The sequence below is a fragment of the Cavia porcellus genome, unplaced genomic scaffold, assembly GCF_034190915.1.
Source record: "Cavia porcellus strain 051 isolate PalLab524CR breed Dunkin Hartley unplaced genomic scaffold, mCavPor4.1 scaffold_11, whole genome shotgun sequence".
Taxonomy (NCBI): domain Eukaryota; kingdom Metazoa; phylum Chordata; class Mammalia; order Rodentia; family Caviidae; genus Cavia; species Cavia porcellus.
This window is the reverse complement of record NW_026947494.1, coordinates 58,051,776-58,076,840: the sequence shown is the minus strand read 5'-3', so window position 1 is coordinate 58,076,840 and position 25,065 is coordinate 58,051,776. Positions and strand designations below refer to the sequence as shown.

The following is a 25,065-nucleotide window of genomic DNA, read 5'->3' as shown; positions in this document are numbered from 1 at the left end:
CCATGCTTAGCTAAAAGAATCCAGGTGCAAAAGAATCACACAGTTCTATTAATATGACACAGGAAGGGCAGAAATGACAACTCTATCAGAGAGAAAGACCAGCAGTCACCTGGGTCCCTTCGTCTGGATGATGGAAGTGTTTTAAGGTTCAATCAGAGTGACAGCTGGACAACTCGAAGTTTACTAAAGATAAGTTGTATTGTACACTTAAAATAAGTGAAATTTGTGGTATATAAATTATAAAGCTGTTAAAAAATCTAGGCCTCAAAAAAAAAAAAATCCTGTGACTATGTTAAACACTACTGCTCATTTTAAAAGTTAAAACAAGCCACCCTTTGAGATACACATCTGTAATCCCAGCCCTTGGAGGCTGAGGCAGGAAGATCATGAGTTTGAGTTCAGCCTGGGTAACTCTAAGGCCAGCCTGGACTATAGAGTGAGACACTGTCTCAAAATAATTTTACCTTTAGAGCTAAAAAAACAAATTCTTGGGGCTTGAGATTTAGCTCAGGGGCATAAATGCCTGCTTTGCAAGTGTGTGGTCGTGAGTTTGATCCCTGGTACCGATAAAAAAAAAAAGAAAATGACAAAAACAAGTAACTAAAAAACAAATTCTTGGGAGGCTGAGACAGGAGAGTCACCGTAAGTTTGAGGTCAGCCTGGACTGCATAATGAGACCCTGTCTCAAAAAAATAAAGTAAAATGCTAAAAAAATACCAATTATTAGAATGTATAAGAGATAATAACTTCTTACCATGCTTTGAAGAATTTTCAATGCTTCTTCTTTCCCTTCAAGTTGTCTTTGAGATGCTTCAAGTTCCGTTTTTAAAATTTCTACTTCCTAAGGACAGAAGTAAAATTAGTCTATCTGCAAGATAATGCACTCTCCAAATTATCAATTTGGCCAGCCCACATTTAACACTGCTTGTGAATTCCTCTAGATTTTTTTAAGAGACATAATTCTTAATTCATACAAAAGAACCTGGAGATGATCTAGAGTATTTAGAGTTGCAAGCTGCATGTTCAAGTATTCTGATTCACTATCACATGGTATTGAACTTAAATATATTACATACCAGATAACTTACGCAAGTGTTCAAAGTTTTGCTTTCAAAGTGTGGTTCATGGACCAGCAACATCAGCGTCATCCAAGTCTTGTTAGAACAGAGTATCTGGGGTCCTGACCGGACCTTCCAAGTAAGTGTATTCTTAAGAAAATCCCAAAGGGGCTTTTATATCCTTTAAACGCTCAGAAGTGTTGCTCTACATACCCCATACATCATGAGCAACAAGGGATATGCAAACCAAGAGTGGGTAGTGATTCTCACCAACTCTTCTTTGGTTATTTTTATTTCTCTAGAAAATTCTAATTTTGTGCTAACACAGTATAAGGACACAAACACAACATTCAGCATTTGTTACACACCAACAAGGTACCAGCAAGCCCAGACTGAATGTGTCCCAAGATAACCTTGTTTCATATTCCTCATAAATTAGAAGCTGTTCAGGCTATAGAGGCAAGCATCTCCCTCAGGGATCGAACAGGATGAATTGAATCTGAAGTCTGTCTACTATAAACATCACCTCAAGTAGGTATTGTTATCTCGCATATCATTGACCTTTTTTTGGAAATAGTATCTTCACTGCAAAATTTGACGAGAAGAGAAAAAATCTGCAGCAATATCTTGGTACTTGGCAATCATACTTCTCTCACTTCTAAGTCCAAACAAAATTGATTAATTGTATTGATTAAATACATTCCTTTTCATTACAGTATATTTTCACACATTTTCAATGTTGTATTTCTCAGTAAAACAAATAGCATTCTATCATTGTGTCATGGATTGAGGTTTTTTCTGCAATGTGTGTCACTATACTGTAACTCCTTTTTATTTTGTGTTCTCTCAAATTGTTTAGAATCTACAATGGTTGTAAAAAGTTACCCAAATGATAGTGACAGACTTCACCCAAATAAATAAGGGAACCACATAATGCTGAATATTAAAACACTAGTTTTGTGGTGAAAGGAGTCATCTTCAAGTCAACTGTGAATGAAACAAATGGTAAATATCAACCACACTTCAGGTTAAGTGAACATCTTTCAACATTTGAAGGCATCTTAGGCTTTTCTGTACCCTACAATGTTGATCGACAATGAAATCATCTGGAAGAAACTAGTGTGGGAAGCAGATGGAAACTTTAGGGTCTTAATAGAAGGTAACTTGGACAAATAATTCTGAGGACAGAGTCCACCCTGTGAGTGGGCTCTCACAGTGCTACACACCACTAATTCAGTTTTCAGAAATTCATCTTCCAGGGGCTGGGGATTTAGCTCAGCGGCATAAGCACCTGCCTTGCAAGCAGGCAGTCGTGAGTTTGATCCCCGGTACCGATAAAAAGTTAAAAAAAAAAAAATTGCCAAGAAATGCATCTTCCAAACTAGAAAGAGCTGGATACAGATTCTTTTTTCTTTGGTGTACTTGTGCCTGCAAAGTATTGTATGAGGTGATACACACAGCATTAAAAAGGCAGACTCTCATCTTCTGGATCTTATAAATCACTCAAGTACTCAGTTTCTTTTCATGTTTGTACTACTTTCAAGAATATCTTCTTGGGGCTGGGGATTTAGCTCAGCGGCATAAGCGCCTACCTTGTAACCAGGCAGTCGTGAGTTCAATCCCTGGTACCGATAAAAAGGTAAAAGACAAAAAAAAAAAGAATATCTTCTTGATCTTTGCTCTTCTGCTTTATACTCTTGAGAGAATTACAGGACATATGACCTTGGTCTATGCACAGAGTTGCCTGGTTTCCTTTTTTCCTGTGGTTGAGAAGTCATGACTGGCTTCTCAGCTCAGAATGCAGGCTCTCATGCCCCAGCCACCACCACTGTGGGATATGTCACCTCCTGGCAAGAATCCCATGTCCTAATGGGCTCTGGCCCAGGGTTGGGTGCCAAATTGTTGGGAATATGCTCCCAGACTCAATTTGTCAGTATAAGTAATAAAGCACTCAGACTTCAAGAAATCTCAACAAAGCAAGTTTTACTTCTGCAGAAGGGCATGAGCCACACTTTAGCATGAGATGACAGGCATTTCCTCCACATTTTGTAAGAAAACCAGGTAGGCTGTAGGTGAGAGCCTCCTTATCAAGCATCAATTTTTTTGTGAGGGGGAGGGTACTGGGAATTGAACTCATGACCATGTGCTTGTCAGGCAGGCACTGTGCCCCTGAGCTATATAGCCCCAGCCCTCAAGCCCCAATTCTAATTAAAAACCCAAATTTTTTGCTTTGACATGTTAAAACCATGTGACTGATGATATGCAAAAAAATAAGCATGTGGCTAACTATACTGTTACAGATAAGCTTAATTCCTCACCCATATTATTATGGAAAAAAACCTTAGGAAAAGGAACTTAGCATACTCCTAAATCCAGCTTTAAGTTTCTTTACATGCTGTTACACAGAAACTGCAAATAGGCAGGCAGCCTTGGGTACAGAGGTGATTTCCAGCCAAATTTAGATCCATTTAACAGATGCAGTCAAGTCACAATGAGGTCATGATGATCAGGGTTGGCCCCAATCTGATGACGGGTGTGAGTTATTTATTTATAGCAGTGGCAAAGTTTGCTTGGAAAAGTAAAATCTGGCTCTGCTCGGTAGAGCGAACTTTAACTGAGTAAAAGAGAAGAAAGCAGATGAAAGTACACCCTAGAGGACACAGGGCGGGCTACCGTGAGGAAAGCCACAACAGCCAATGACTGGAGTCTGTGTAAAATTAGGGACATTTCTGAGGAGCCACACTCAGTAGAGAAAGCCATGAGAGACGGGGCAGAGACAGAATTTACATGGCTACCACCGAGGGCTGCAGCAACCACTGGAAGCAGCAAGAGGCACAGAGGGCTTCTCCTCTGGAGGCTTCAGAAGGATCTGGGCCCTCCTGAACTTAGATTCAAATTTGTGACCTCCAGAATTGAGAGGTGACAGATTTCTGTCATTTTAAGTCACCAGTTTGTAGTAATTTGTCAACAGTCACTTTGACAAGAAGAGTCACAAACACACACCAAGCTGGGCTTCCTGCTTCCCAAAGGAGCAAGACACATGCCTGCTCCGGCATCAGGCCTCAAACCACCCAAGAGAGTATCACCTCCTGACGCCTTAGGGGCAAATGCAGGCCTGTGGAAGAGGGGCCGGGAGGAAACACTAACCAGAGGGCAGCAGAAATCAGGTTGGAGGGGACTGTGGTGACACACAGCAGGACATAATGACACAGTAGCCTTTCAGGAGATGGGGTGCATGAGAAACAGGAGGGTTGAAAAGATAAAGGGCCAGGACAGTTTAGTAGCAGAACTCAAGCCTGATGCCCCAGGCTCCCCAAAGAGCCTAAGAAAGACAAAAAAGAATATCTGGAAAGCCAGAATTGTGGTTTCAAATAATTTTGGTATAATTTAAACAAATATTCATCTGCAGATTTTATTCACCTGAGAATCTGAGTATTGACCAGTGTACATACCTCTAAGGTTTCTTGAAGACGTTGCCTTAGTTCTTCATTTGACACTTCTGAATTAGTATCTAATAAGGGGGGAAAAAATTGAATGTTTTCTTTAGTTAAATACAGCATATGAAATAAATAACTAGTATACACAGGACACCTAAAAAATATAGGACATCTGTTTACAAAATATTAAAAGGTTTTTGTTGGACAATGTGGTGGCACATGCCTATAATCCTGGCTCTTGGGAGGCTGAGGCAGGAGGATCATTTGAAATTCAAGGACAGCCTGAACTACATAACAAGACACGAATGTTGGTGAGTAAAAGAAATAGATATTAGTGTTTGGCTTAAGGTTGATCAGTATATAATATGAATGGCTAAGAAATAAACCTAAATTTAACTTCTTTCCAGAGAATAACTGACTAGATGCCTCCTATGACTTCAGTTATTGTCTCCTCATTACAGTCAACCAAGAAACTAAACTGAGCTTTACATTTCCATCTGGCCAGAAAACATATGAGTTACAAACCAGAGTACAAGAAGGAGTAAAAGGAAGAAAAATAATTTCAGAAAAATATTTTGAGGACTGCCAAACATTCCTCAAAACAATTTTTTGCTTGCTGTTGTTAACTTTCACTGACACAACAGTACACGGGGCAAAACCTAAATTACGTTTTCACTAGGATGACAGGTTTCCAAGGGAAGACATGGTGACACTGGCTTGGCAATGACAAGTTTTGACTTGGTGCTATGTGTAGCTGGCAGAATAATGGAGCCAAAGGTGTTCGCATCTTAATCTCCAGAGCCCATGGTCCCGTGGCCACAGACACTGACCGACTGCTTGTAGGGAGAATAAGAGAGGCGGGACTACTGCGGCTTAGCCAAGTGGGCACTCAGAAAGGCCTGTAAATGGAGAGGGAGGCCAGGAGTCCCTGTCAGTGTGACACGATGTGAGAAAGCCTCGGGCAGCTAGTGCTGGCAGTGACAGAGAGGAAGAAGCCATAGCAAGGTTCATAGGCAGCCCCAAAACTCAGTTCCTTAAGCAGGGGTGGGGATGGGGGGTGCCTACTGCCCCCGAGGACCACAGCCCTGTCTGCACCTGGGGGTTGCCCAGTGAACTCTGTTTTGGATGTCAGCCCTGCAGAACTGTAAGTGAATAAATCTATTGTGTGCTGTTTGAAGCCACTCCATGGGGCAGTTTGGAAATTAGGTGTTAGGAACAAAAAATGCCACAGTAGCTCAGGGCTACTGTGTGTACTTGAATTGAATCTGCAGAGCAGGAAGGGAAAGGAGAAAGAAAGGAAGGAAGAAAGAAACCACTGAAATATTCCCAAACTAGAATCAGGTCAACTTTGACAAAAAGACAGGAGTTCATGACGATAGGAGCTCACATGGTTAGGCATGGCTCACCTCCCAGCAGTTTCCTCCAGTTTTTATGAAGGCATCCAAGCATTGCATTCTGCCTGCAACATCCTCTCCTAGGGAGCCACCAGGCTGGCTCCCCACTTAGTGGAGGTGTCTGTCCATCACCTCCTAGAAGCCACCCCTAGCCCTGGTCCGAGAGCACCTTGGCACCCCATGCTGGTGCAGTGTCTCCCCAGCACTGCTGGTAGCCATGCATGTGCTGACATGGGGTTACAGCCTGCTCCTCAACTCTAGTGAGAGAAACGCGATCTCAGCACCTTCCCTGCTTCACTTACTTATTGGGAGAACCTAGACCTGTGCTTAGTACCACACCGTACCAAGCAACTATTAGTTTGTTGGCTAAGAAAAAAATAAAACTACCTCCAGAAAAATCAAGGTAGATGCCAGGCATGGTGGCACATGCCTATAACCCTAGTACTCTTATGAGACTGAGGCAAGAAGATCACAAGTTTGAGCCTTGCATAATCAACACAGTGACTTATCAAGACTCTGTCTCAAAATAAAAGATAAAAGATGAGCTGGGGATGCCGCTCAGTGTGAAAGCCTTGTGCTCAATCTCCAGTGCCAAAAAAAAGAAAAAGAAAGGAAGGAAGGAAGGAAGGTAGGTGATAACTATTACCAAAGAAACATACACATATATACACTAGTAATGCAGAATAACTACTGCGGTTCATAATTTGCACAAAGGTTGAAAATACAAACATCAGTTTGTTCTGTGTTATGGCTGACCTCACCGGTCACAAGGGTGAGCTAAGATGAATTCCTGACATCTACGTGGTTTCCCTTTGCATCTGTTGGGAGGGCAACTGCGCACTGAAACGGCAGGAGGAGAGGACTGTGCACCCTTACCAAGCTTCCGTTCTTGGCTGCAGCTGCCTGCTCTGGGCCTCTGAGGGCAGGTGGTGTGCAGGTTCGTGTGCGTAAAACACTGGGAAACAGCCCTCTTGCTTTCTTCCCCGGCTCTTGGAAATGGAGAAGGACTCAAGTTCTTTCCATCTGACCGTCTAGATGGAAGTGAAGGTGAGACTGCCAGCTCACTGAGTCTGCCAGGGCTCCATCCGAGGCCGTACCCCAGGTCACCTTCCCTCATATCATCCTCTTCTGTTTCCACATCCCAGAGCTGCGCGTTGGATGCACTAAGCGATCTCCCCACCTTGCTCATCAGCAAATGCTCGCTTCACAGTAGGGGAAAACGGGTAATGTGTAGGTAGGGAAAATAGTAATAAAAACTGGTCAGTAAATCTGGGACTCCTACTTCACCAAAAAAAGCTGAAGCTCAGCCTAGGTAACTTAGTGACTTAGTAAGATCCTATCTCCAAATAAAAAATACAGGGCTGGGGATGTAGCCCTGGATTCAAGCCCCAATAGCACACACACACACACACACACACACACACACTACAATGTGTGTACAAAATGAAATCGCATTGTCTTAAAAAGAGATGTTTATTAATTTGCCACAGCACAAATGAGACTGGATAACATTAAACCAAGTGAAATAAACCAGGCACAGAAAGAATGCGCTGGACCATGTGGGCTGAAGCCTAGACAGTCAGAGAAGCAGAGTGGAATAACAGTTACCAGAGGCTGGAGGGAGTAACACGGATAATGATGGTCAAAGGATTGCATCCTCAGTGAAACACAAAAAATCACATTTCCTCTTTTTAACAGATATTGCTCCCATATGTTGTACACAGTAAACAACAATGTATTATACATTTCCAAATTACCACGAGTAAATGTCAGATGGTCTCATCACAAAATATACCTTTGACATGATAAATATTGTTAGCTTGATTTTATTATTCTACATTGTATTCATAAGTCATAACATCACTATGTACCCCATAAATATATACAACTATAGTTTTTCAATTGACAAAAAAATATTTTTTCAGAATGCTTTTTTTTTTTTTTTTTGTATTTGTATTTTTACCGGTACCAGGGATCCAACTCATGACTGCCTGCTTGCAAGGCAGGCACTTATGCCTCTAAGCTAAATCCCCAGCCCCCCAAAAATATTTTTTTGTTTTGTTTTTGGTACAGGGAATCAAACTCAGGAATAATTATAAATTACAGTTTTAAAAATGTTAAACTGAACTAAGTTTGGCCTACAATTTTCTGCCCAGTTAAGGAACTGTAACCAGACTCTTCATAACCTATTCTTTTTTTTAATAAATTTTATTTTATTTTATTTTATTTATTTATTTTTTGTCTTTTTCCTTTTTATCGGTACCAGAGATTGAACTCATGACCGACCACCCACTTACAATGCTGAGCTAAATCCCCAGCCTGGTAACCTATTCTTGTAACAAGCAGCCAAGGTTCAGCCAATCACAACAGCCGACTGTTTAAGGTGGGTTCAAATAGGCGAATGGAGGACTTTAATTAGGCAGTTCTCTTTATATATCACTTTTTCTTGTCTATGTCACTTGGTTTTTTTGTTTTTGTTTTTTTTGACTCAAATACAACCTGCATATGTGGCAGGGCAAAGCATTCTGAAGCAGTTTTCAGACTGCTGCCTGATTCTAGGACCATAAAAGCCACTTAAAAGTTATCTTTAAAACTAGATTCGTTGTCATTTTTTTCTTTTATCACAACAAAACTCTGAAATAGGTATAGAAGGACCTAACCTCAATCTGATAAAAGCCATTAGTGACGAACTTACTACATCATAATAAATGGGAAAAAGCTGAAAGTTTTCCCTATAAAATCAGGAACTAGACAAGGATGCCCACTGTTACCTCTCCTGTTCAACATAGTACTACAGACATTAGCCAGAGCAACCAGACAAGAGGAAGAAACAAAATGGATATGTATAATAAAGGAAGTCTAGTTATAATTTATTTGCAGATGACACAAACCCCTACATAAAAAATCTACTCAGTGGCATAAACGCCTGCCTGGCAAGCACAAGGTCATAAGTTCAATCCCCGGTACCAAAATTAAAAATAAAAATAAAATAATAATAAACTCCTAGTATAACCACATTCATGTAGCAGGATACAAAATCAAGAGTGTTCCTAAACACCAATAATGAACTCTCTGAGAAAGAGATTAGGAAAAAATATCATTAACCTAACCAAGAAAGTGAAAGAATCCTACAATGAAAATACAGTATTGTACTCTGAAAATAGAGATCAAGGAAGGAATCAGAAAATGAAAAGATGTCCCCTGTTCCTGGGTAGTTGGAACCAATAATGTCAATAATGGCCACACTTCCAAAACTGATACACAGATTTAATGCAATCCCAATCCAAATACCAATAGCATTCCTCACAGAACCAAACAAAACAATCCTAAAATTCCTATGGAGCCAAGAGAAACCCAGAATAGCAAAAGCAATCCTGGGCAACAAGAGCAAAGCTGGAGACTTCACAATCCCAGACCTCAAATTATACTACAAAGCTATAGTGGTTGAAAACAAAAACATAGCAAGTTATTGGCACACAAGTGGATCAATGGAACAGAATAGAGGAGGCAGGAACAACCTCAAGTATATTCAGCTACCTGATCTTTGATAAAGGAGCCAAAAAACATACTCTGGAGAAAAGACAGCCTCTGTAATAAACAGTGTTGAGAAAACTGGCTATCTAATGCAGAAAATTGAGTCTAGGTTCCTGTATCTCACATGAGTTAAACTAAAATCAAAGTAGTTCAAAGATCTAAATACTAAAATAGTAACAGTTAATCTGCTGGAAGATAATAGGTAAAACTCTTGAAGATATATACACATAGGAGAGGACATTCTGAGCAGAATCCCAATTGCGCAAAAAAATTACATCAAGAAGCCATGCATGGGTGCAAGCCTGAAATCCTAGCACTCAGGAGGCTGAAGCAGGAGGATCACCACCAGTCTGAGGCCAGCTGGGCTACGTAGTAAGATGCTGTCTCAAACAAAACAAAGAAAAAAAGAATAACATTAAAAATCAACAAATGGGATAAAATACCAAAATGAAAGTCTTCTGCACGGCAAACGAAACAATCAACAGAGTGAAGAGACAACTTACAGAACAGGAAAATTTTCTGTCAATTACTCCTCAGGCAGAGGACTAATATATAGAATATATGATGAGCCAAGTATGGTGGTGCATTCCGTGTCCCAGTACTCAGGAAGTGGAGGCAGGAGAAGGATCACCGTAAATTTGAGGCCAACCTGGGCTATGTGATGAGTTCAAGACCGGCCTGAATTACACAGTGAGATCTACATCACAACAACAACAACAACAACAATGATAACAACAAAGAATATATGACAACGTGGGCATGATGATGCACACCTATAATGCCAGCACTCAGAAGGATTAGGGAGGAGGATCATCAATGAGTTCAAGGTCAGCATGAACTACATACTAAAATCCTGTCTCAAAACAGCAACAACAACAAAAAGAATATAGGAAGAACTAAAAAAATTAGATCCCCTAAAATAAAAGACCGAATCAAAACCTGGACAACTGAAACAAATAGACATTTCTCAGAAGAAGTACAATAAATACATGGAAAAAATGTCCAGCATCTCTGGTCACTACAGAGACACCAATTAAAACAACATTGAGATTCCACCCTACTCCAGAAAGAACGGCCATCATCAAGAAATCAGATAACAAATGCTGGTAAGGCTGTATGGAAAAAAGATCCCTTCTGCTTTGCTGCTGAGAATGTAAACTAGAATAACCACTATGGAAATGAGTATGGCGATTCCACAAAACACTAAAAATAGGAACTCCATTTGAACCCGCTCTTCTTGTAAGAGTTAAAATCATCCCTGAAAGAGTTAAAATCATCATATTACAGTGATCCATATATACCCATGTTTATGGCCGCATAATTTATAATAGCTAAATCTTAGAAGCAACCTATTGTCCATCAACAGATGAATGGATAAAGAAAACGTATTTAGACAAATGTATTTAGAGCACTACACTGCCAAAGGATAAACTTGAGTCATTTGTAAACTTTGAGATCAAAATGATGAGTGAAGTAAACCAGACACATAGGCTTACATACGCCATAATTTTTCTTATATGAGAAACCCAAAATATACATAGAGAGCAAATCTAAAGACAGATTGAAAGGGTTGTTGACCCAGACGGGACACTGTAGCCAGAAAAAAGCTTCAGCTCGAATGTCTCCCCGCCCCTAGAGATTTACTTGTAACCCTATATCCCCCTACCCTTCGGAATCTGTCCCTGGCGCCAAACCTGTGCCAGTGAAATACCTGTGCATCTCTAATGGCCTTAGGGCACTGCCCTAAGCTGAGGCTACTTATATTCCCCCACGCCACGTGTCCGCGAGAGAGATTGCCAGACTTCAGCAGCCGGATCGCCAGTCATCTCTCTCCGTGTTCTCAGAATAAAGGCCTCTTTTGTTTTATACTTCTCATTTTTTGGAAATATTTTTCATCTTTTGGAAATAATCCTATCACAGATAATAGGACACAGGGGTTCAGGTCTTTTACAAAAAGGAAGGGGGTCAATAGACGGTCCACTTCGTATTTCTATACAGACCAACTAGCACAGGTTTTGTGTCTGGGACGGTGAATTGTTGGGAAAGGAGTTCCTGTCCCTTCTGCCCTTTTGTTTTGCAGATCCTGTATAGAGCCCTGGCCACACCTCTCCTTCGGCCTGAGTCCCTCCCGGAGGCAGGGCTCTCTGCCTATTTGCGCAGAACCTCAGGCCCTTGCATGCCTTTCACCTGCTTTTCAAAGGGCACGGACACAGCTGAAATCAGGCCCAATAAAAAGAAGCTAATACAAGGGAGGGAGTGGAGAGCACCAGAAGCGCCTCAGCGGTCCTTTTTTTCCCCTCGCCCCGCCCCCGCAATTTTTAAAATTTGTACGGGCCCATGCTTACATGATCGCGCAGGCCCCGCCCACGGCTCGGCTCAGGCCTGGGTCCCTCTGTGTGCTCAGGCTCTGCATTTCCTGGCAAGCAGGTTCTGTCTGCTTTACCGCTGTCCCAGGGCCCACTCCAGTCCCGGGAACCTAGTCCCGGGAATGAATAAAAGAAAGAACAAGGGAATAATCAGACTGAAATACCTGGCTGTAGGGCAAGATGCAAAACAGTCACCTGCACAAGGCCTCACACCAGGCCAGCTGGGGTTCCTGCCCGCAGTCCGGGAGAGGATGAGGTTCTCCCCACAAAGCCACTGCAGCCCCCCAACTCGTGACAGCAACCGGAAACACTCTGTCTTGTCCCACCAATGAAGAGCACACTGAACACAGCCTTTCACCACCCAGCGTTTGGAAACAGGTGCTTTCCTCTGGCTCTTTAGAAACAGTTCATTGCTTTCTCAAGGCTTGGTTTCAAAAGCAAAAACAAAAACAAAAACCTGCATCTGGGTGTAATAGTGCACTCCTGTAACCCCAGCACTTTAGGAAACTGAGGTAGAAAGATCACAAACTTAAGTCCATCCTAGGCAGCTTTGCAACTTAGCAAGACCCTGTCTCAAAATGAAAAATAAGAAAGGGCTGGAGATGTAGCTCAGTCCAAAAGCCTTGGGTTCAATCCCCAACACTGAGAAACAAAAACAAAAACCTGGGAAACCAAGTGTCTATCTCCAAGAAAACAGGCAGACTGTGGTACGTCCACACGACAGAATATAGCCAGCAATAAACAAAGATGCATTTCAGATATATGCAAATCATGCACAAATTTCAGACATTGTGCCGATGAATTAGGACACACCATTTGAGATCCTGGTAGAACCAATGCACAATAACAGCTAACAGATCAGTGGTTGTTCAGGATGGCAGGGCTGACTGCCAAGGGAATGAAGAGATGTTTAGGTGGTAGAATAGTTCTGTACCCAATCAGAGTGCCAGTTTGTTAAAACTCAGCAAACCATATACCTATGATGCATGCATATTGTTACATGTAAATTATACCTAGATGATATGTTAAACATTTTAAAACAATACATACACAGGATTAAGGGACAAGAAGATAAGGATGTTGTTGATCAGTTGTGCTTGCTTAGAAAATAATTAAACTGGACCACTCAAATTACCAAAACTTTTAAGAAATTATATAGTACTTACTGCATGCTTTCCATGTAGTAGACCTGTGCCAAGTGCTTTACTTAGATTATTCTATTTGCTCCTCACACTCTTTGAGACAATACTGTGATGATTAAACTGGAATAGAGGCTCACAACAACTAACAGGAGGTCAAGAAGGATGCTAACTGGGATTTCCCCTGTCAGAGCTAACATTCAGCCACCATTTTACACCACTGGAGAACTTCAGTGAGATCAATAGCACATCAACTTTCTGTTACTTATGATATTAAACAGGACTCAATATGAAAATCTAAAAGAGTAAGCCAACCTCTTCGCAAGGTAGCACACACCTGGAATTCCAGCAACTGGAGCTGAGGCAAGAGGATCACAATGTTTGAGGCCTGCCTGAACTGAATTACCATCTCAAAAAACCAAAAATAAATAAATACAAAAAATAAAAGAGTGAGCTAGTGCAATACTCAGTACAGCTGTTGGACTCAGTCCTTTCCAAATTGTCATAAAATCATGTTGGTTGTTTTACATGGTTATTTCCTTTAAAAGTAGCTATGTCTATCTCAATTTGTCATGGTAAATAAGAGATTATTGACTCAAAGGAGAATTTTTTTTTTCTGTGAGACAGTGTCCTGCTAAGTCATGATGTAATCCAGGCTGGGCTCAAATTTGTGATCCTCCTGTCTCAGCCTCCCAGCATGCTAAGACTACAGCTGTGCACCACCATAACCAGTTTGTATTCCTGCTGATTAAATACAACCTTCTGCCTGTATTAAGAATGGTGTGGTGGGGGCTGGGGATTTAGCTCAGTGGCATAAGAACCTGCCTTGCAAGCAGGCAGTCGTGAGTTCGATCCCTGGTACCGATTAAAAAAAAAGAATGGTGTGGTCAGGACTGGGTGACCAGCTGTACAGAAGACAGAATTGGTCAACACAAGGGGGAAACACAGTAAGAGGAAATACTAAGCAACTGTGCAGTGAACTAAGAATACTGTTTATTACACCACATTATTTGGCCACCATGAGTGTGGCCTCCCAGAATTTGGAGCTGAATATGAGTTTCCCATGCTCCAGACTCTACTGGACTTTTTTCTTTCTTCTTCTTCTTTTTCTTCTTCTTTCTTCTCCTCCTCCCCCCCCTCCTTCCCTTCCTCCCCCTTTCCTTCCTCCTCCTCCTCCTCCTTCTCCTCCTCCTTCTTTTGTTTTGTTTATGCTAGGAATCAAACCCAGGGTCTTGCTTATGTTGGGCAAGTGCTGTCACTGAGTATATCCCCAGGCCCCTAATGTTTTTAAAAATATAACTGAAGCTAGATATAGTGGTGCACACCTGTGATCCCAGAACTGTGGAGGCTGAGGCAGGAAGGACATGCCGAGAGTTCGAGGCCCGTCTGAGTTAGTGAATACAAGGTCAGGCTGAACTATATAGTGAATGACTGCCTCAAAAAAAAAAAAAAAAAAAAAAAAAAAAAAAAAAACAGGAAAGAGAGAAAGAGAAAAAATGTAGGAAGAGAAAGAAAATGGAAATAGGATTACTAACCTAACTAGTTTAGTGTGCTCAGTGTTGGTGACCAGGGCCAGAGCAGGAAGGGGACTGAGAAAGCGCTGTCTCGGGAGGTCTGGGCTCCAGCCATAGTCACCACTTGCCACACTCTGACCATGGACAAGGCCCTGAAATTCTTAGGGCCTCTGTTAGTCACTTTCTCATTACTGGGACAAAAAAAAACCTGACAGCCAAAACTGCAAGGAATGGCTGATCCACTTGAGGGTTCAGGTTTGATCCACAGCTGACTGGCTGCAATGCCAAACAGGCTCGGCAGGAAGGCCTGATTGGGCACAGCTGCTCTATCCATGGCAGCCAAGAAGCAGCCAGGGGACCAGCACGAATGGGCCACAATCCTTCCAGGTACCCAGTGACCCACTCTAACACACAATCCTGAGTACCAGAGGGTTAGTCCACTTTGGCACCATGCCCCTATGCACCAATCACCTTTCCATTAGCCTCAGAGTCCAATCAAGCTGATGGTGAAGCAGAATTGTCACAGCCCATTTATCTCCAAAATGGATATAAGCCTAACTATTTTATAAGGTCATTTTGGACACCACTGATGTATTTGAACTACATTAGCTAAATCAATGTTGACAGAGTCAGAATGTAAGTATTAAACCAGGCATGATAGTGTATAACTGTAGTCTCAGCTACTTAGGAGGCTGAGGCAACAAGAATGCTTGAGGCCATTTCAGGGCCAGCCCAGGCAACATAAGGTGATCCAATCTCACAAGGAGGGTGGGTAAATATGATTTTTTCTTTTGTTTACTACAGCTCTAAACTACTGCATCACCATTTTCCAAAGTATGTGCCACACACCACCAGTTCTCCACTGTTAGGTGTTGCCAGAAATGAAAGGGTTGGGGCTGGGGATTTAGCCCAGCGGCATAAGCGCCTGCCTTGCAAGCAGGCAGTCGTGAGTTCGATACCCGGTACCGGTAAAAAGGAAAAAGACAAAAGAAAAAAAAAAAAAGAAAGGGTCCTAAAATGTATAAAAGAGATTGTGAAACAGGAAGAAAATGTTCAAATGGAAAGGGGACTAAGGAAGGGGGAAAAGGAAAGAAAAGGAAAAAAAAGAAATGAGGAAAAGAAGGAAAAACTGGAAATAAACCTTTTTTGTAAGTAAGGGGAAAAGGAGCTGAAGTGAGGGAAGGGAAATGGGAAAAAAAAGCAAGTTACATCATATATAGGTATAAAATCTTTATGATGAATGTGATCATTATGTATATTCCTAAATGTACCAAAAAACTTAATTTAAAAAAAATGAAAGAGTCCTTCTGGTTGTACTGAGATTGGTTTCCTGTTCCAGTTCATGGATAATGATTCAACCAAAATCACAAGAGTAGGAAGCGGGAGAGCCGCGACTAGAAACCATACCTTGCTCCTTGCCTAGTACTCCAGCCGCTGGGGAAGAGAAACAATAAACACATTACAGGCTGTTAACCGTTTTCCTATTTTTTCACTAAAGCAACTCTGGAAAATGACCGATGACTTCCTAATTGCTAAACCCAAGATTCAGAGTCCTTCTCAACTTCCTTCACTTCTGCAGACGCAGACGCTTAATTCCCCAGGCCAGGTCTCTGCTATACTTGGGCTCCTCAATCCTACAAGAAATCAGATCCCAGTCCTTCGCCTCGACCGCCTCGATCCACCAACTTAACTTGGTTCCCCTTCCAGGCTCTCACGCGTGTCTTTGCCTCGGTTCACCACTGCTACACACCCATCTCCCGCAGGATGTTCTGCGCGCGACGCCAGTGCAGACAGTCCCAAAGCAAACTCGCTGTCCTTCCCACCCCGACCCAGTCTCCTGCTGTGTCCTCTATTCTGCCATGCTCCAAAACTTTGGAATTGTGTCCCCCTTTTCTCTCTGGTGCTCCCATACCTTCAGCTGCCAACTCCTCTCCATCCACAAAACTTTCCCCAAACCAACCACCCTCTGCCCAGGAACTTCACTGTCCTAGTTCCTTACTTCATCTACCCAAGCCGCCTACATTCGGCAGCCAAGAACACAAACTCCACACACGGACCCAGACACCCCTTCCTCGTCCTAAAACATTTCATGGCAAATATAATTGAAACAAGCGCCGCGGCCAAGTCACCTCCAGAAGCGGCCCCACCTCCTACCCGACCCGGTCCCACTCCGCGCGGACAAGATGGCGGGCGTTGGGTGGCGTTCTGCGTCTCTGCAGCGGGCGCCTCGGTGATACTCGAGGCGCAGACTGGAGAGGAAAGAGATTCCCGCTTGGAAACGCGCGGCAGATGTGTCCACACCCAGCGGCCCGACGACAACAACCGGGCTTGGCACACAGCTTGGTCAAACAGACACCTGCTTCCTGCCGGCCAGGGCGCGGGACTAACTCAAACCCTGCTATGGGCAATGCCCCGGTTCACCTCGCCGTGGGTGTCTGCGACAATTGCTTGAGAGTCATTTTGAGATTTGCAGTCAGTTGTGAACACAGTGCTGAGCACTCCTGCATAGCCTGTGCCCAAAAGCATCGGAGGTTAGCATTAGCATAGTTATGAAAACTGAGTAATTAGTATTGGGACAAGCTAGTCACTAAACCATAGATTTACAGTATCAGGATTTCCTGTTTTTCTGAGAACTTTCTTCTGTTTCTGAATAGAAAATGGGTCAACTTAGCATTCAGTGCGTTGTAGTTTCAAAGCTCAAAATTAACAGGTAAAAGGACAATTTTAAAAAGGAAACAAAACAAATAATCTTTGAAATCCATTAGTTATGTCTCAGTGTCAGGAAAGCAAATTAACAGGATACTAGGAAAGGAGTAGGTTGTCCAGCGGGTCCCAAAACCGACGTAGTTTCCGCAAACTCGCGCGCACCTCTAGGAGCCTCGCTACTGCTGCTGCCGCGCGCCCCCGCCGCCTTCTCCAGCGCGCTCACCCAGCAGGGACACGCCGGGTCGTGCGTCCTCAGTCCCGTGAGCGCGCACGCACGCACGCACCCGCCTCGGGTACTCTGGCCGCCGGAACTCGGACTTTCGCCTGTCGCGCGCAGGCTGTAGAGGCCGCTGCGGGCAGCTGAGGGAGGGGGTGATGGCCTCAAATGAAGACTGGAAGGACAACGGTGAGCGCGGAAGTGGGGCCATGGGCAACTCAGCCGCCGACTCCAGCCCTAGTGACATCTTGGACTGAAGCAACAGCCGGAGTCCACTGGCAAACCCTTCATGCCCGCGGCGTCGGCGGTGCAGAAAAGCTTTAGCTGGAGGAGCTGAGTGAGGCTGGGATGGGAGCACAGCTCTGAGCTCTGACTGCCCAGTCACGAAAAATGAGTCTAGTTTCTAGGAACTCACTGGGTTGTGCTAGGGGCTGGGAACTTCCCTCTGGGTCGTGAGTATGGCTCTTTGTTTTGTTTACTTACTAATAATTTTAGAGAACTGTTCATAATGTAATCAGCAGCTATTTTCGCCCCTGGACATATCATGAAGACCACAAAAGCAGAATGTTTGCATGAAATTAGATAATTTCTGCCAAGAGGGGAAAAATTTGGGCTTACTCAGACACTTATGTTGGAGATAGGAGCTGGGAAATACATGATCAGTTTCACAGTACTCCTGTAGGTGACACCCCTGACAAGTGCATTATGATACCAGTTGTCAGGATTTCTTCCCAAAAGCTGAAGGCTGATCTTTCACAGATGTCTGATGGTTACCTAAAATGGGCTGAAATGTTTGGCATCTCTTTCTTCATACTGTGTGTGTTTCCTTTGATGTCTTAACACTTGGGTCAGACTCTGCTCAGTTCTACACTTAGACACGTTGATCATTTGAAAATGATTAGTTTCCTGGGTATGGTGGCACTGTAAGCCTATAGCTCTAGAGGCTGAGGCAGGAAGGTTGTGGTAAATTTGGAACCAGGTTGGGCTACCTATGGAGTTCAAGGCCAGCCTGAACTGTATAGCAAGACTGTATAAAAAAGAAAAATTCATGGGGGCTGGAGGTTTAGCTCAGCGGCATAAACACCTACCTTGCAAGCAGGCAGTCGTGAGTTCGATCCCCGGTACCGATAAAAAGGAAAAAGACAAAAACAAAAAACAAAAAAATTCATTCAAGACTGCACTGCAGGGTTAACTTGACTGCTTCTCCTTAGAGCTGATAAGATTTCTTTTCTCCTCCCACTTTTCTGCCCCACACTTAGGTTTTTTCACAAGACAACTAAAGCCCAAGCATCTGAAGTCATTTGACCCTATTACAGCATCCTAACCCATGAGGCCATGATATTTTGTGCAGGATGAAGAGGCCAGATATATGAAAATTCATCACTGCCTAGTTGATGATGACCACCTGGTGTCCCAAGTGTCACAAGAAGAAACACCTTTTGGAACCATGCACTGGACCGATGGACAGTACCAGACATTAGCTCAGCATCACAAATCAGTAAAATCCTGCTGCCCTCTTTGGGGAACTTAATCACTAAACCAGATGTCCATGGGTGCTTGCAGTATTTGGTTCAGTCTTATTTCTATCATCTCTGGATAAAAAGAGCCCTTATTTCTATCATCTCTGGATAAAAAGAGGGCTGGGGATTTAGCTTGGTGGTATAAGTGCCTGCCTGGCAAGCACAAGGTTGTGAGTTCAATCCCCGGTACCAAAGAATAAAAATAAAAAAAGAGCCCATTGTCTGAATGAAAGACCAACTAAATATTAAGTTCACAGTTTACCTTCAGATGAACTTGGTTATGAACAAAAAACTGCATTTACACTGGGCAGAAGCAGCAGGCAAGAGCCTACCTACAATGAAATCTTAATGATTTTTAATACTGACTCATACTTTCTATCATGTAAAGTAAGTTACCTAACTCTTATTACTTGCTTTCATCACTACCTGTAACAACTTAAGACTGGCCATGTGGACTCATTTCATTTGGTTGGCTAGGATTGTTGGTTCTGAGGTAGGACAGAAGAAGTAAAGATAGAAGACAAGAAAACTTTGTCCCTTTGACCTTAAAACTTTGGGTGCAGATCCCTGCTCAGCTCCACACACAGGCATGTCTGTCATTTAAGGAGTATCTTTATTTTATTTTACTTTTGTGAAGAAACTAATTTCAATTACATTTTTGTAAGGTCCCTATATGTCTATGAAGTGCTAAATATGGTGTGAAAATAGACAATTAACTTTAATGTGTATATTACCATTTTTAGAGCAACCACAAAGACAGATAATTTAAAAGTCAATAGAGAAACCAAAACAGAATATTAAAAATATTACATTTATCCAGAAAAACAAAAAAGCAAGGCAAGAGGAATAAAGAGTATGTAGAATAAGTAGGAAACAAATAAGAGTAGCTTTAACCCAACTGTATCAATCATAATAGCGATGTATCGTTTTCTCTTTCATTGCCTCTCCCCTTCCTTCCACTTCTTTCTCTCCCTCCTTTCTTTCCTTTATCCTCCCCTCTGTTTTACAGTCTTCCCCTCCTCTCTGCTGTCTCCTCCCTTTCTTCCCCCTTTCTTTCCTTCTCTCATCCTTTACCCTTCTCTCTTCTTCCATCATGTTCAGCTCCTTCTTTTCCTAAATATCGCTGACCAAAAATATGACTAAGCAATCTGTGAATTAGGTCTGCAGATACAGAGGATTTCACATTGCCATTGCAGCATTAGTTAGCCGTCAGAAAGAACAAGCTTCGGGGGCTGGGGATTTAGCTCAGTGGCATAAGCGCCTGCCTTGTAAGCATGCAGTTGTGAGTTCGATCCCTGGTACTGAGAAAAAGACAAAAAAAAAAAAAGAAGAACAAGCTTCAATCAGGTGTACTTTGTTACCAGTAGGTTCTGTATATGACACCCAATAAAAACCTTATCATAATTAGAAAATATGTGGATTTAGCTCAGCAGCATAAGTGCTTGCCTTGCAAGCACAGGGTCGTGAGTTCGATCCCCAGTACCAAAAAAAAAAAAGTTATGTCACAGTGTTTAAAAAAAAATAGGCAGTGAAGAACAGATTAAGGGTATATGTAGCTTTGTAACTTGAAATTTTTAATACTAGTGTTTTCCCCCATTGCTCTGAAAAAAGACATTTTCCCTGTGACTGTTCAGTATAATTAATAATTGCAGAGAGAGGGGGAGAAAAAGAGACATAGTAAGGAAGGGAGGAAGGAAGGAAAGAAAGGTGGTATCCCAACAAAAGTGGTAGGTGTATGATGCATGTGTGATGTGGAGTCCTCTCTTTATTCTCCTCTCTTGGCCTCAGCCCTGGATCTTTTACCCAGAGGAGTGTCTTTATTACAAGGTTTTATTAGCCTTGAATTTAAGAAGTCTTTTTTCATCACCCTTCAAGACTCAGGACACGTAAGTGATTTTCAGGGTTTGCTAACTCTTGCAATGTCCAGATCCAAATCTCTTGAACAGGGTCTAGAGATCTCTGCAGTCACCTCAGATTCCTGAAAAGGGAGAAGTTCACTGGGCGCTCCATGGAGTCACCCCTCCCAGGCAGGCACTGTCATCTCATGGGAACCAGTCACCCAGCAAGCCATAAGGATTCCTCTGGAGCTATGAAACTGAAATAGTGATCTGACAGACCTTGGCCTCTCTGTTGATCCATAAATGTTAACCTCTTTTGTGAATGGGTCAGTTTGAAGCTCTTCATTAGAGTGAGCCCTCTTCAGCTGCTCTAGCCAGGGTCCTTTTAATATTCTTCCTAATTCTCCTGTGCCTCTCAGTGATGCAGCCTGGAATTCATTTTCCCTGATGATAGTCAGGAACGTAATGTAACAGGATGAGTTGAGATCCCTGTCTCAATGGACACCATCTAGTGACAGGTCAATGGCAGAGTGCTTTCCTAGTATGCACAGGCCCTGGGGTTCATCTCTGACATCAAAATCCTGTTTGCTGACTAAATGCTTTTTCAAGGTTAAGTTCACTTTTGAAATGTGGATAGAATATCCCATGGTACAGTAGTAACACAAATGTTACCCATCCTTTTGGGGAGGGGTTGTAAAATTTTATTAGTACATTTTAGATCTATGTAATTATAATATAGGGAATTTGTACCTGTGCATGATATGCCTTGATTCTTTTTACCCCTTTTCCCTCATTTACAAAAGTTTGTTTCCATTTTTTTCTTGTCTCTTTTGCCCTCTACTTCCCCTTAATTCCTCTTCTCATTTAAACGTTTTCTTCCTATATTCCCAATACCAGTTGCACATTTGGTCCTTATGTACACTTTTAGGTTTCACACCAGAGAATGTAGTATTTAAATTTCACTTAAGGCTGGTCTCAGGTCCATTTAGCTAGAAATGTCTGAAGCTTATCCTTTTAAGGCAAAGTAGTATTCAATTGTATAAAAACATCACTTCTTTGCCCACTCATCTGTTGATGGGCATTTGGGTTATTTCCAAGATTTAGCTATTACACAATGTGCTGCTATAAATACGTGCCAAAAAAGTATGAGTGTGCTGTGGTAAACATGTATTGTTGTAGTGTGGTGCTTTTAATTCTTTCAGGGAGATACAAAGGAAGGGATAGCTGGGTCGAATGGGAACTCTAGTTTTAGTTATTTAAGAAATCTTCACACTGATTTCCACAGTGGTTGCACCAGTCTGCATGCCGTCAACAACAGTCCCCCCAAAGCCCCTGTATCATTTGTAATTGGTTTATTTTTTTTTTCTAGTTTGGTGATTTTTTTATTCACTTATTTTTTTTTTCAAATCCATTTTATTTCTAAGAGAAAAAAAATTTTCAAAACATGTCAGTTGGGACAACAGTGGTACATACATTGTGCAGTGCAATGCCCAAATCATTCACCTAGAGCATAAGACATCTGCATTCAGCTGATTGAACAGTACCAGCGTTAATCTTTCTCTTCAATTAACTAAGTCAGTAGTATACTATCTTAACTATCTTTTTATATTTCTATAAATACCTGTATGTACACACATATACATGTTTTTTTCAGCTTCCTACTAGTGAGACCACATAATGTTTACGTGTCTGATTTATTTCACTTATGAGTATGGTTTCAATTTGCACCCCTCAACTTATAAAAGTCTTCACTTTATCAGTTTATCCTTTATGGCTGAATAGTATTCCATTGTATCAAAGTACATCTTTTTTTAACCATTCAGCAGTTGATGGGCAATTGGGCTGTTTCCAAGATTTGGCTATTGCAAATTGTGCTGCTATAAAGTTGGTGCACATACATCACTATTACAGTGTTTTTAATTTGGGAAGACATCCAGAAGGGAATAGCTGTGTGAAATGGGAGCTCTAGTCCTAGTTTTTTGTTTTGTTTTTTCTGGTAACAGAGATCAAACTCACAACCTTACGCTTGCCAGGCAGATGTTTATACCACTGAGCTAACTCCCCACCCCCCAATCCTAGTTTTTTTTTTTTTTTTTTGTCTTTTTCTTTTTTATTGGTACCAGGGATCAAACTCACGACTGCCTGCTTGCAAGGCAGGCGCTTATGCCACTGAGCTAAATCCCTAGGCCCTCAATCCTAGTTTTTTAAGCAGCCTCTACACTGATTTCTATAGCGGTTGTACCAGTATACATTACCACCAGTACCAGTATACATTAGTGGAGAAGGATTTCTTTTTTACCAATATTTGTTATTGATATATTGATGACAGCCACTCTTTCTAGAGATGGAATCATAGCATCGTTTTAATTTGCATCTCTCAAATGACAAGTTGAAGATTTTTTGTACATTTATTTACGTTTGTTATGGCTTGTGTCATGTCCCTGCAAAGCCTCATGCAGTCATAGGTAGGGCGTTTTCAGAGGGGGCCGAATCTAGAGTAATTGATTGACTCATGGTACATTGCTAGCATTAAGGGTGAATGACTACTAAATCAGTCCACTGATTAGTTTCACACTGTCTTAATCCTGGTAGCCTAGATGCAACCACTTTGGAAAATCTAGCATTTCAAATTAAATGCTGGCTGGGGATACAGCTTAGTGGTAGAGTGCCTGCCTAGCATGTCCAAAGCCAACTCCAAAAGGTAAGTGGTATAGTGTGTAACACATGCCTGTAATCCCAGCACTCAGGAGCTAAGAAGGATTATAAATTGGCGGCCAGCTACATAGTGAGCCCATCTCAAAAAGGGGACAGGGGCAATGGGACATGATAGATAGTGGTTGCACAAACTTGTAAAATACTAAATATAGTTGCTCTGTGACTCAGAAATTTCCCTCCTAGATTATACCCAGGAGAACTGAAAATACCAAAAAAAAAAAGTTCATAGCATGCTATGATACTTTATAATACCCAAAGAGGATACAACCCAGTGGTGCAATAATGGAATAAACAAAATGGGACATATCTGTACAATGAAATATGATTTCATTTTACATTTTTTTTCTATTTTTTATCAGTACCAGGGATCGAACTCACGACTGCCTGCTTGCAAGGCAGGCGCTTATGCCGCTGAGCTAAATCCCCAGCGATTTCATTTTAAAAAGGGATGATTTAACTCCTAATTTGTATGAGAGGTGTAGAATATGCAAATCCATTAAGATGTACACTAGTGACTGTAAGTGGTTGTGAGAAGGGAAGAATGGGGAATGGAGTGCTAATGGGTAAGGAATTTCTTTGCTTTTTTTTGTTTTTTTGGTCTTTTTGAGACAGGGCCTCACTATGTAATTCATGCTGGCCTTGAGCTCATTTTGTAGCACATGCTGGTCTTGAACTTGTAAGGGATCTTCCTCAGCCTCCTAAGTGCTGGGATGACAGGTGACACCCAGCATGTTGACTTTTCTTTCCAGAGAGTGACAAAAATATTCTGGAATTGGCTGGTCCGATGGCAGTGGGTTATCAGAACTTATTAACATTAGTGTCACTAAAGTTGGTATACCACCCCCCCACTGCTAAATTTGACTGGCTTTAAAAAAAAAAAAAAATTCTGGAATTAGTGGTGATTGTTGTATAACTTTGTGACTATGCTAAAACTCATTATTTTGGGGGGGTGCAAAGGATTTAACTTCCTCCCAGCACTCTATCCCTCAGCCTGGTTGTATACTTAAGATGGTGAATCTATTGTATTTTTACATAAGAAAAAAAAAAAAGGATAGGATTTTTATCGGTACCGGGGATCGAACTCACGACTGCCTGCTTGCAAGGCAGGAGCTTGTGTTGCTGAGCTAAATCCCCAGCCCCTAAGTCTGTATTTTCTGAGATGATACCAAGATTATAGTCTCCAAATATAACTGGAAAAAGAAAGGGTTACAGCATCATCCATGTATGCCACCATACTCTTTACAAAAATGTTTATGTACATGTTCTGTAGACAGAAATAACTGCAAAGATAAACAGGAAACCACTGATATCATTTTCTAATAGGAGGTGCCCTGGATATAGGAAAGGAAACCTACCTTTCAGGATACTGCTCTGTATCTTCTGAATTTTGAAGAATACAAGTATTACCACTTCCAGTTTCTTTGTGTGTGTATGTGTTGAGACAGGGTCTTGCTATGTAATTCAGGATGGGCTTGAACTCACAGCAATACTCCTGAGTCTGCCTCCCAAGTACTAGGATTACAGGCATGCACCACCATGCCCAGCTCAATTTCTCTTTTACAGAAAGAAACAAGGAATACTCTGATGCTTTATCTTTAGCATTAAGAGATCAACTGCATTTTGTTCT

At 41.9% G+C, this 25,065-nt stretch overlaps 1 protein-coding gene and 1 long non-coding RNA gene across 15 annotated transcripts in view; one reads left to right on the top strand and one right to left on the bottom strand.

Moving 5' to 3' along the window:
- The window catches only part of Ccdc125 (coiled-coil domain containing 125), a 53,921-nt gene extending 37,204 nt beyond the window's left edge, over positions 1-16,717 (bottom strand). The window contains exons 1-5 of one of the 14 annotated variants that reach the window (XM_063258296.1): positions 16,590-16,715; positions 11,769-11,899; positions 6,766-7,091; positions 4,511-4,569; positions 755-841 (exon numbers count right to left, since the gene is read on the bottom strand). In XM_063258296.1, coding sequence (XP_063114366.1) covers positions 755-841; positions 4,511-4,569; positions 6,766-7,091; positions 11,769-11,836 — 540 coding nt within the window. In that variant the 5' untranslated portion in view covers positions 11,837-11,899; positions 16,590-16,715. The other 13 variants (XM_013146586.3, XM_013146534.3, XR_010050540.1 and 10 more) reach the window with 13 other exon arrangements.
- Positions 16,718-17,297: 580 nt separating this feature from the next.
- LOC134478118 (uncharacterized) lies at positions 17,298-19,098 on the top strand. The gene is made up of 2 exons (XR_010050541.1): positions 17,298-17,554; positions 18,625-19,098. It is a non-coding gene; the product is annotated as an uncharacterized LOC134478118 (long non-coding RNA).
- The last annotated feature ends 5,967 nt before the right edge of the window (positions 19,099-25,065 follow it).